The sequence below is a fragment of the Stylophora pistillata genome, chromosome 6 (genome assembly GCF_964205215.1).
Source record: "Stylophora pistillata chromosome 6, jaStyPist1.2, whole genome shotgun sequence".
Lineage (NCBI taxonomy): Eukaryota > Metazoa > Cnidaria > Anthozoa > Scleractinia > Pocilloporidae > Stylophora > Stylophora pistillata.
In genome coordinates, this window is record NC_142524.1 from 5587856 (window position 1) to 5600375 (window position 12520).

At 39.1% G+C, this 12520-nt stretch overlaps 1 protein-coding gene across 1 annotated transcript; it reads right to left on the reverse strand.

Moving 5' to 3' along the window:
* Window positions 1-5093: 5093 nt before the first annotated feature.
* Window positions 5094-10709, reverse strand: LOC111323241 (uncharacterized). Its single transcript, XM_022926558.2, has 3 exons — window positions 10260-10709; window positions 8794-9069; window positions 5094-6134 (listed from the first exon to the last, which is right to left on the reverse strand). Exons 1-3 carry the CDS (start codon window positions 10360-10362, stop codon window positions 5518-5520), a joined length of 996 nt encoding a protein of 331 aa, XP_022782293.2. The 5' UTR covers window positions 10363-10709; the 3' UTR covers window positions 5094-5517.
* Between the last annotated feature and the right edge of the window lie 1811 nt (window positions 10710-12520).

Consider the following 12520-nt stretch of genomic DNA (forward strand, 5'->3'; position numbering starts at 1 on the left):
TGGAAATCTTTGTCGATAATTCTTGTTTTGGTCAGCTGATTCAGCCACTCGTTGCGCCATTTTTCATACTCGGCATTTCGCAGCGAGGGCAACTTAAGTATGCCGATTCCCTTCGTTCTACAACATGTACTGCAACCAAACACGGCACAGCTGTCGCCAGGCATTGTAATTTCGAGTTTAGATACTTAAATAAACTGTCTCTGTGGACAGAACTACATCATGACGTTTTAGAAACAGATCAAACCACGAACACAAGTCTTCTAGCTCCCCGCCATCTTGAATGTGTGTGCACGGTCACGCTTGGTTGGCAACTCGAACAATAACCTAGCTCTCTGATGTATGCCGGCCTTCATAACCAGTCCCCTCTATTAACTATGGTGGGAACATGGAAACGAGAAAAACAAGAATAAATTAGTGGAATGAAAAGCGTTCGTTGATCCTTGTGGGATTTAGACTGCCGGTTTGAAAGATGAGCTTTTGTTTAAGATTTTTACGGTTTTCCGTGTTACCTAAGTGTAAGGAAAGACCGCAGATTGCCATATGTTGCTTGGAATGATTAGGTAAATTAAAATGCCTAGCGACTGGTTTCGATGTGACCTTGTCATTCCTTTCCACGTCTCGAAGGTGTTCTCGGAATCGGTCACCTAGTCTTCTGCCTGTTTCGCCGATGTATATCTTTTTGCAATTAGTGCAAGTTATGCAATAGATTACACCAATGTAATCTATTGCATAACTTGCATAACGGATTCCAGGTGCTGGACTCTGGGTTCTACCCCTGTGGATTTCGGATTCCAAAACAAACCAAAAAAAAAAAAAACAAATATAGAAATAGACTTTGAGCAACTTAGGTCTTCAGTTTCATCCCTTGGCGGGATTCTGGATTGCAAAGCCCAGTATTCCAGATTCCTCTGTAACTGATCTTCCCGGATATTTTTCTTTACAAACCAGTTTATCAGTTGTCTCTACGAGAGCCAATGCTTATTGCTATGGAGAAGGGTAAATCATTCTCAAGAGAGAACTGATTACTAATGTGGCAAGTGATCGCAGGATGCTTAAAAGATTTTGCTTAAGTAACTAGGTTCAAGAAATGCAAGTATGTACCTCACTGAACTTGAATTTATTCTGAATGGGAGCGTAAGATTCTATCTCGGATTATTTGCTGCTCAGTATGTCACGTGCTTAGCCAGACACTTGAACATACATTAGCTCGATTCTAAGAATTCCATAGCGTAGCTTACGGCCAGACTCCGTACTCATTCACGAGCAGTGAGACCTTTGTTCTTAATATTATTATTTTAATGATTCGCTTCTTTGATAGACGTGATTTTAATCGCGTTAATCATTTGACGAACATGACCAAATGTGCTACAAGTTACTTACTAATTAAAGGATGAATAATGGTTGGAGGACAGCTGCAGGTGTAGCTTAATTCGGTCTGTAATCGCGAGAGTCCGACTCGTCAATCCCGAGTTTCATTACAGACAGAATTGGATGATTAATGTTACCAAATAATTATACCCATTTCTTTGCAAAATACTTTTGAAGAGTAACCTGCTTAGTCGGCTCATACTAATCCTGGTGCCCTGGGAACAAATTAAGATTTGGAATTTCTGTTTGAAGGACTTGTTCGACATATGATAGGTCTTGGTTGGCCATGATTTACTCATTTAAATCTTTTGTTCTCATCATTATTACCCATCACAGCAAACGCTCCCGTGACGACTCCTTTCGTTGCACTCCAACAACAGCCAGCTGTCCGCATCGAGTTAGGGATTGTTATTTTTTTGTGAGTATTCGATGCCTTGCTTGTTAGGGAACGCCACGATAGAATGCGACAATTCCGGCTCGAGTTGGAGGATTTTAGGACTGGTTACAAGTGTAACAAATGATATACCGGTAATCAGGTAGAGGGTCTCTCCTCGCGAAGTACATACCCCGGCATATTTCCGTATTTTAGCGTCATATACTCGCTACTGTCCTTTGTTAAAACTTCCGACGTGTGGCATGAAATTGTGTAGGTGAAAGAAGCAAGTCCACTTACTTCACTGTGGGATAAAGTTTCGAAGGGAACTCTATGACCTCCTTGATAATTTCCTCCCTTGTACAGATTATTACTTTCCTGACGGGTAATTCCTGTTCATAAAAACAAATGAATAGATAAATACACTTTCATGTAATGTACACCTGTGAAATACAGAATATCAAGCCCCACCCGATCGCTGAGTACCTCTTTAGGAGCTGCGACGAAGGGCTAACGCTCGAAACGTCAGCTTTTATAATCGTAACGGTGGCCAATTTACCATTTCAACTTTGCTGATATATTCAAATTATTAAGAAACTGATACATTGTTGTCTCTTCTCCTCGCTTAACTTAGAGTTGCTCTTTATTTCTCATATCTTTCATTGCACTGATCTCTTTGAAAACAAAAGCCATTCAACAGTACCGGGTAGATTTGTTTGGTAAAGAACTTGATTTGTCAGGTACAAATCAGGAAGGAGATAGACAGACTCCATCCACTATTCTGTAGCCGCAATCACAGGTCAGCTCCAAACAAAAAATGGAAATTGTAATAGTAATCAATCGAAAAGATAAGCACCTTCTCAACGACCTTTGTTATGCAGTATCTTATAGACCACGATCCATTATTTACCCACTTAACTGAGTTCTTGAGCAGCAAATTTTTTTCAGTGAGAAAACCAGATCAAAAGCCTGAAAATATTTCCTTAATTTAGAGAACTATGAGCAGAAGATTGAGAAAGTCGAAGCTCTTTGACGGAATCCTCTAAAACTCTCCTATAAAGCTATAATAAGAAGCTACGACCAACGAGAAAAGACCCTCTTACATTTCTTAGGAGCTAAGGCCTTGCGATCAAGCGGACTAGATCACTTTGGTAGGGTAAGGTTTAATCTATACTTTTATAAGAGATTATAAAAATTTGTAATCTCTCGATTTTTATCATTATTGTTCCAAGTTCCCTCCACGCAATGTTTTTCTTGCACGGGATCATGGCAGGTAATTCCGAGCGGGCAAGGTGGGCCCATCTTGCCCGTTCGGGTAGCTAATGAGAACACAGGACTCGCTTCATATTGCCCGCGGGCTCTGCCAGCGATTTAATAAGACGTATTATTCACAATTGGAATCAAACAATCGATTTTGAGCGTTTTTGATCAAGTGGCATAAGATCAAGACCAAAGTAATTTCCCAAACAGAACAAGGTCAACATTAGCATGAGAACTGAAGGGAAACACCGGGGTGGGCGACTTGAAAACGCGGAAACCAAGTCACAATTTGAATTTAGTCCTGCTTCTGATTGCATGTTTGATTTATTGTCACCAGCCTGCGTATAGGCCCTCAATATCACAGGCGGCCCAAGCTCTCTTTGAGAACCACACAAGGAACACAATTTGCATGTCGATTTATAAGGATTTGTATGAGATTTTCTACAAGATATCCATGGAGATAGTTAAAGTGAAAATATCAAATAAAAATGGCTTACCTTATTCCATACGTGTGTTGTTTGCTCCTGGTGTCATTATTTTACTGATTTAACTTGATTTAAGCAGTTTTTTAATCCTATTTTATCTTCCTAAAGAGAAGATAAGGCCAATCACTTCTGTCCAGACAGCCTCCCGAACGAAGTAAAAATCCCAAGCCAAAATGTACTCACGGCCACAAATCCATCGCAGAATTCAAGGGCAAAGGTTGACCTTTCATTTCGATTCCGTGGCTCTAGCCACGCAATCTCAGCCCTGCGATCGACGCCAGGCGGCTCTTCGTGTCCTCAGTGAAACGCTAAAACGGGCTTATCCTCGGTGTAAAAACCCTTGAAGCTCACGAGTGACGTAAAACAAAGACAACAAAACATTCTGAACAATAGCGTACAGCAAAACAATACCTCATGAAAGAAAGAAAACCTCGTCAGGTTTTTTACACCGAGGATGACCCTTAAAACGATGGTAGACATCCACGTCATTTTAACCACGACACAACGACCGTTGAAATCGGCTTGGTAACCTCGTCATGATGGCAAACCAAGACTCACGGGGGAACTAGACCTCAACTTGTCAACAACTTCTTGTTGAACAACTTCTTGTAGTTCTTGCACGAAGAAAAGGGAGCCGGCTAAGGGGGTCTGGGCTTAATATTAGTGCCATGGTTCCTTCCTCCCGCAAGCGTCTTCACGACTTGTCACAAATCTTCTCGCGGGCGAAAACGTGAGTTCTGCAGGGCCAGTAATGAGGGCCTGGTAGCGGCCCGGCAAGGTATAGCACTAGTTTCTTGGCCAGTTGCGGAGCGCAATGAGATGAAAGGAATCCATCACCGATAAGCTCGGACACTCACTTGAAGATTGCTGTGAGTGAGAGTATACGATTTCGTCAGGCCCACACTCACGAGTAAAATGACCTTAGGGATTTGCTTCATCGTATGGAGAAATGATTGAGTGGCCTCTAATGTGGAAAATCTCAGGGATTGGTTTGGCCTTCGAATGTAAACGAAGCCTCTTTATAAGACACTCGGAAGGATCCAGAGAAGCTCTCTTTTTTTCTTTTCCTCAACGAAAAGGTTAATATAACGATAAAATACTCAACGAAATTTCAGCCTCCAAAGCGCTTACTAACCATAAGAAATCCTTGCACAAAAATCGAGGAATAGCGCCGCCATATGCATCTTGCCGGGAAACAAACATGGCTGCAGAAGAGCCACATTGCTTTGAGCCAGAACGCATTGAAAGACTTAGCAGTTTGAGAAGGTCGACTGCGTTCGAAGTATACTTAGAGAAACTGCAAGAGAGTGTTGTCTCGAGCAGCCCGAATCAGAAAAGAGGTTTACGGAGTTTGTTTCATGAAGTTTGTACTTCCTGCTCTTTAGTAAATTCATATGGTTAGTAAGCGCTTCGGAAAATAAAACTTTGGTGAGATTCCATCTTTATATTAACCATTTTGTTGATGAAAAGAAAAACGGGTGCTTTTCTAGACACTACTTCCTCTTTAATGAGGTGGGAAATTACCAAGAGAATCCAATGAACCAAACAAAAACAAAAGTAAAAACAAAAAAGCTAGGTATCAAATCTTTGACAAAATGTTTGGGGCAACCTCAAGTTTATTTTAATTTCTTTAATCAACCTTTTCGTTACAATATAGATTCTTTAGTAGATCTAGCATCATGCATATTTATGAACATAAAGAATGGGACAGGATGGCAATATAGGGTCTACTGAATACCTCTTTCTAGCCGAGTTTGTAACTTGCAATACAGCCCCAGAAAAACCAATTAGTTAGATACTTATTTTATCTTTGGGTTGAAAAAGAGGCTAGGAGAAGATTTCAATTCAGGCAAACTTTTGATTTTAGGGGGCTGTACAGTGAAGTACGTTAAATAAAACAATCATAGTGTGCTCACTAACTGAGATGTGATAAAAATTGTGCATTGATCTCCATCTGGTTATTTCAGGCAAGGTGCCCTTGCATTTTTGTCAAGGATTTTACCCATGCTCCTTTGAAAGAACATGATAAAATCATAATCGATACAATGCAACGTTTTTTCTTGGCTTGTAGCAATCCTTGCCCCCCGGAAATAACTTAATTGCTCGACGCTCTAAGCGAAGGGCTTTTTCAACATATGTGACGCTTTGTCTGGACATCATAAACTTATTTAAGTCTGGATTTAAAGAATTATCCCCCATTACACCAAACGCTCCCACGACTCCATACTTCCTACTCGAACAACAGCCCACTGTCCACATCGAGTTTGGAATTGCGATTCTTTTTCCGAGCTCGTTTTTATGGAACCACTTCACGTTTTGCACTGACTTACCCACCCCTGTTATTTTACCTTGAGTATTAAGTATCTCATTGAATTGAACCTGTGATGTACCAGTGATCAGGTAAAGAGTTCCGCCTTTTGGAGAACAAAAGTCCCGAGCATATTCTACTATTTTCATTTCGTACACTTTCCACAGACCTCTGTTGAAATTGCCAATTTGCGGTACGCAGTTGGTGTAAGTGAAGGTGGCACGGACACTTTGGTCGCTGTACGCTAAGATACCGAAAGGAACGATATGGCCCTTGTCATATTCAGAGGGCTTGGGTTGATTCTTGTACAGGGCATTGCTTCCTTGAAGAATAACCGCTCCTAATTAAAAGAAATTTTTTAATTAAAATTTAAACGTTCTTACGCTCTCTTCCCTCATCCTGATTGGGCTGATTCTTTTATAAGGCTATTTGGATATATAAAAAAGAGCAGCGGACCCAAAATTGGACCTTGAGGAACACCACATGTTAAGTAATCTACAGATGAGGTGATACCATTAGCATAACATACTTATTGTCCACTTTCTAAATACGAAGTGAACCAATTGATTGTTGCAGTTTCTACTCTGTAGTAACTAAGTTTTTTAAGTAAATAACATGGTCAACGGTATCGAAGGCTTTTTTCAAGTCCAGGAAAAGGACTCCATTAACCATGCCTTTATCAATATTAAAACATCACTCGTTTGTTATATTAAGTAAAGGCAGTAATAGTTGAATGAAGAGGTCTAAATCCGGACTGGTATGTATAAAGAAAGTTATTCTCATTCACATACGCATATAACTGGTCAAACATAAGATAGAGTTTAAGATAGAGTTGCAAATAACTGAAGAAGGTCTCTAACCGAAACGTTTTATTAAAATTTTTTATCTCCTTTTACGCCAGAAGTTGTCCATCCTCGCATTTCTTTTTAACTCTCTACAGATTCAGGGCTGAGTATCTGCCACCTTTTCGCCTCTCCTATTTTTGATTTAAAACTTTCCAATATGTTCCCCTTTTTTACAGCGAAATATCTTATTCTATTTTTCACTTATAATACATTTATTCAAAGTTACCGACCAATACGAAATCTTCAGTCAGTATATCAATCAATATAAACACGACCAAGGTATATCAATCTTTGGTACATTCATCGAAAAAATCACTAAAATAAAAACTTTTGACGGACTTTAAAGGTCTTCTAGGTCTTTTTTATTTCCATAAAACCCCTTCTGGGATCTGGAATATTTTACTTTCCACACCATCTTAATTTTAGAACAAAACCGCGTTCCCACATATATATATATCAACTCGACTTATCAACTCAAGATTTTTTGAGAAGTTCAATAATCTTTTTTCTTTATAAAATCATTATACTTTTCATTAAATGCGTTTTTTTGGTCAGAAAGTTCTGCGCGTATGAAAGACAACATGTTAAACCCGTTTTTACAATTATATGTCGCAATTAAACGATTTTATTGCACAAAAGCTACTGCGTAGCAAATACCCATTTGAAGTAGCAAATATCCACTTTCTGTAGAAAATACCCATTTCTAATTCTTTTGCTCTAGTAACATTTTCTTTGGAGTAAAAGATTAAGTTTTAGGGAGCTATCTGCGTATTGCTTAAGAACAATCTACCCCTTTGTATTTTTCAAAATAAGATATAAAACGCTTTACGTACAAATGGGGCGTACACGCGCATTTTTGTAAGGAATATTTTCATTTCCAAACGGCTGAAATATTAAGCAATTAAAAGTGTTGTGGAAAGGATTTTTATGTTCATGTAAGTTAAATCATAATAGCATCTTAATCTTATAAGCGCGTTACTTTACATAGGTAGTGATTTGAACGACTACGAGCGCTTATTGTGGTGTGAAAAATTTCCTTCAAGTGTTACTTTAGATAGCGTAACTTCCATCAGCATTCAATCCTTATTCAAACCTGAAAGGGACAAAAACTTTTCCAGTGTACCCCTTGTTCTGCTTTTACTGCATTTGTAACTCTGTTGGAACGTGAACCTAATTACTTTTCTAGTAGTAGGCCTATTTCAGCTTTAAATACGTGCATGATTCTGTTATAATGTTAACTCATATTTACTAATTGAGTTTTACTTGCGCAAATCTTTGTTACAATGTAAGCTTGGTTTTGATTCGTGTGTCAACTTAGTTCAGTTTTAAATGCCCGCACAACTATATTCATAGTTGTATTTCTGGTAAATGCCTTGTTCTGTTCTGCATGCATGGGGAAAGTGCTTGTCTAGTAGGGCGTGGAGTTTGTGTCCGATATTGGTGCTAGTGTTCTTGCTAAAAGGGGGGTTGTACCAGAGGATGTTATTGCGTTGCCGGTTTCTTCGTTTGCTTGTTTTGGCACAGGCGGCCTAAGCGTACTGTGTGTGACTTTTAACCATCCTCAGGTTAAAAATCAAAAGCTAAAAAGCTATTTACAATGATTGCGAGTTACTGGAACAGCGGCTTGTATACAAAGCAGAAATATTGAGACTGAGATTACGTAATAACGGCGAAGGTCTAAATTACATACATATAAATAAATATAACTGACTGCAGACAGTACTGTTTCGGCCTTCTGGGCTTCATCAGTGCAGTGCTGAGTGATGCTAGGATGGAGGAGAATCGAGAGGGTCACCCCAAACGACCCAACATTTGTGGTGTCGTCTAAGCCATGCCAGAGTGCTCAAACTAGAGTAAACTACCACAGCGTACACTATCATACACTGTATAAAACAAAATATGATAAGATAAGAGCTTGTTTCATAAAAAGTCAATCCTAAAAGATGAAAAACAAAACAGCAAAGTTTGGCTTGTCAGCGCGGCCATTTTGTCCGCCTTCCGTCCGTATTATTTTTACCTTATAATGTATATACTGTGCCATATTTTACGCGTTATTTTGCCCTAAAATAGAATATTAGTGGAATAAGAATTTTTTTGCCTAAATTCCATTATCACAAAAGTAAATTATAATAACAAACTAACTAGCCACCTAACCTGGCCTCCGAGTCAGTCTCCATGAGTCACCATCTCTTGGTACCCTGGCTGCCTTGGCTTGTTTGGCGGTAATCTTGTATACTGCGTAACGTGCAATTCCCCAATTATTATCATAGAAAGTGGCGTAGTGATTGTCTTGGCAGATGGGAAAAGTGAAATGACTCGGCACTGAAAAGACTGGTTTACGACGACCCAGTGAGAAATCTGTAAGTGTGCACGCTTGTACCAGGCGACGTACTGGTTGTTCACCCAAGTGTTTCCCCTGCTCATCATAGTCTTTGACAAAAGAGAAAGTTTTTCTTTTTGTTTATATTACCACGATTCTCAAAATTATGTTATCTTTCATTGACTACTTCCTAAGGGGTCCGTGTGTTATTTCTCCATTGATTTATCATTCTTGAACAATAATAAGAGTTGATTAATCAATCTAGGGCACGGTATTCTTTTGTCCCCCCTCATCAGCAGTCACTTTGGTATGGTCCCCTCCTTAAAATCTGTTAGTGACCACTGGTCCCCCTTCTTCCGTTCCCCCTGAGAACCATGTGATCCCCTCAAAATCCTTAAACCCCCCCCCTTGCCAAAAATCCTTCGGTTATCTCCCCCTCTTCCCCAGTGATAAGAAATGGCCGGTCCCTGGTGCAAAATTAATGCTGTTTTCTTCCGGTTAGGAAAAAATTGAATATCTTGGATACACTTTCAATCTGCCGTAAGGACTAAAATTGAAAACAGACCATGGAATTCGAAGAGGGAGCCTCTCTTACTCGCCATACTTCGTAGAAATAACTTACAGTGTAAACTGCTTCGAAGGCTAGCGTAACCCACCCCGGTTTAATCAACGTTTCCCCAACTTTCATCAAGTCATCTGCCATCCTCGCAAAAAAGATGAAAACTTGAAACAAAAAACAATTTTCAATTTGGCTTTGAATAGCCCACCGAGCGTACACCAAATATCTCAGTTTTTTTCTTATCCTTAGGTACAACATCTACACGTAATTACTAGAATCTTCTAAATAATAGCTTCAATGAAATTAAAAATTGAAGTTCATAACAAATTCTTTCATTCTATTGCAAATTGTCTTCAACGGGTAACAGATTCTGTTACTCAAATTTTAATTTTGTTTAGAAGTATATAGTTCAAAATTTGTCGATCGGAAATCAAAATATGAAGGTTTTCTAGTGTCGGAATCACATTAACAACCGACACAGAGTCTGCCATTTGCACAAACATGCGCTATGTTTAAAAATATAAATTTTTAAAGTAACTGCCTCACTTTAATGTGGGTCTGTTGAAGTACTACACCGTTTGAAACGGAGAAAAAAATTTCCGCCTGAAAATAGATTGCGAGGGCTTCCGCCCGCTCGTGATTGAGTTACAGTCTCAGATCGCCTCTTCGGGTGCAATGCTTAATCAGTGAATACGGTATGCGTGTGCGAAAGGGATGAGGCACAAAGGGAAGACTTTTTACCTTTTCCTGAGGTTTTTGTAAGATTCTGTGCGGCCCAGGCAAAAGTGGTTAGCTGAACTGCTATGAAGAACGCCCTAAGGAAAACGAAACCAGGGAAGTTCATCTTCCTTTTATTGTCACAAAAGAGTATAAGTGTCCAGACTTAACTGATGAACTGTTGTGATCTCCCCACTATGATAGGTTCTTTTGACCTTTCAAGAGTTTTGTGATAGAGGTTTTGAACTGTACCGTAATCTATTTCGTCACAATTACCACTGAAATAGGAATTAGTGGCATCTTAATGGATCTCATGGTTCACTTTCTCTGCTCAAGTTTTCTTGATATCCGATACTCTCATCGTATGAAAAAAATGTTCTTAAAAGCTAAAAGGACTGCTTGAAAAATACAGGTAATAGAGAGGAGTGGGCCTGGTCATTTCTTGCTCTTGTAAACCTGTTGGTTCGAAAACATACCTTTCGTGAAAATTTTTATACAAGTATGAGTCCTCAACTGAATCAGCAAAGAGTAATTACCTTAAACCTGTCACTTAGATGTTAAATTTGTAAACAACTTACGAAAAGAAATTTTCTTCTCACTCACGGTACTCGATTTTGTCATGAGTTGCGTTGATTATGGAGGTTATAAAATTTTAAACCTCATTTGGACGTTTTGTGGCTTTTAATGGTTGAAAATGGAGATAGCATTGTTCGACACAATTACAGAACGTTTTTACAGTGGTATCTTTCTCAGATAAAAGCCAGTTTATGAGACTCGCACGCAGATGAAAAATAATTTCGCTATAAGTCCTTTCTAACACCCCAAGAACTCACACTCTGTCATTTAGGTCTTGTTCTTCAGGGAGCGACAAGCATCCAATGATATCAAGGACGAAACATCAGTTGCTGTGTATCTCTTTTGGGAGCCGCTGCGCAGACGGACTATACTGGCGGTACAGCGCAAGCGACGCAAGCTACTAAAACGTTGTGACCTACTGGTTTGCGTGATTGTTTTTACCTTTTGTGAGACAATTTGGTTCTAACGGCTTGAGAACGCGCCACCTGATCATTACATTGTTTGCACATGCATAGACGTTTGACTGCTGGGTTGAGTTAGCGGGGGTTCGAGTTGTCGGGGTTGGCATTGCGTTTCAATTATCCCGTTTACAATTAATAGGGAACCCTGTCTTTACCATTTTTACACAATCAACAGTCATTTTGGCATATTCATGATCATTTCGTTATAGAACTCTTCAGTTTGGAAAGTTTAGCCAAATGTATTAAAGAAAAATAGAGGCTGAGGTATGCAGCACAGCCGATTGCCGGGGAAGTGTGATCAGTTATACTCAGACAATTTGACGTTCATCCATCGAAGTTTTCATTAAAAGTTCGAGCCATGGGAAGGTAGAGTCAGTTCGAATTAACAGGAAGTTCGAGTAAACTGGGTTCCAGTTAGTGAATGATAAATGACTCAAAAAATAGAGTCATTATCAAGGAAATGTGGATCTCGTTTGAGTTAACTTGGTGTTCGAGTTGACCGAGGTGTTATACTGTAGTGTTAATGTCTCATAATTGATTACCACCCGATTTCTTTCGTTATCCTATAGCGCTCTATTAGATTTTATTGATATAAGACCCACACCATTCAGGACTGTACGTCAGAGAAAGAATTTTAACCATACCTGGAGTTTGAGAGTATGGATCACTCGAAAGTCTTTAATCTAGAAGTGATTTCAAAACTGAAAACTTTAACAGGTTTCTTTGAAATAATCAGAAGGAGAATAGAGGAAGAAGTTTACGATGCTTAGGAAGAAGAAAAAAGGAGAAACAAAAGCGATAAGATAAAAGAAGGCAAAGATCAAAAATGATATCGATACTGAAACGCGAGCACTTTTTCCTCTACTTTTGTATTTCGAAAAATCAGTTGTTAAGCCAGCTCAATTTGTTCCTCGACATTTCAAGCTTCTCCTTTTAATTACTGTCTTTGTTCTATGAAAATTTCAGTCTCAAGCTCGTATGAAAAATTAATAACAAAACAAAAGCCTGAGAAAGAGGCATTTACTTTTAATTTTCACCGTGGTTTTATTGAAAGTCGTTGCGGCCCAGAAAAATACTACATTGAGCTTAACTGTTAATTAATAGCAAGCCAATAGAGAAAAGCAAACCAAGATAATTCATCTTCTTTTCGCCGTTACAAATCAGGACGACTTCGTCGTCGTTGTCTTTCTTACCAACTTTAAAACAGTTTCGTGATGAGCGACCTATTTTAACTTTTAATTGTTACCA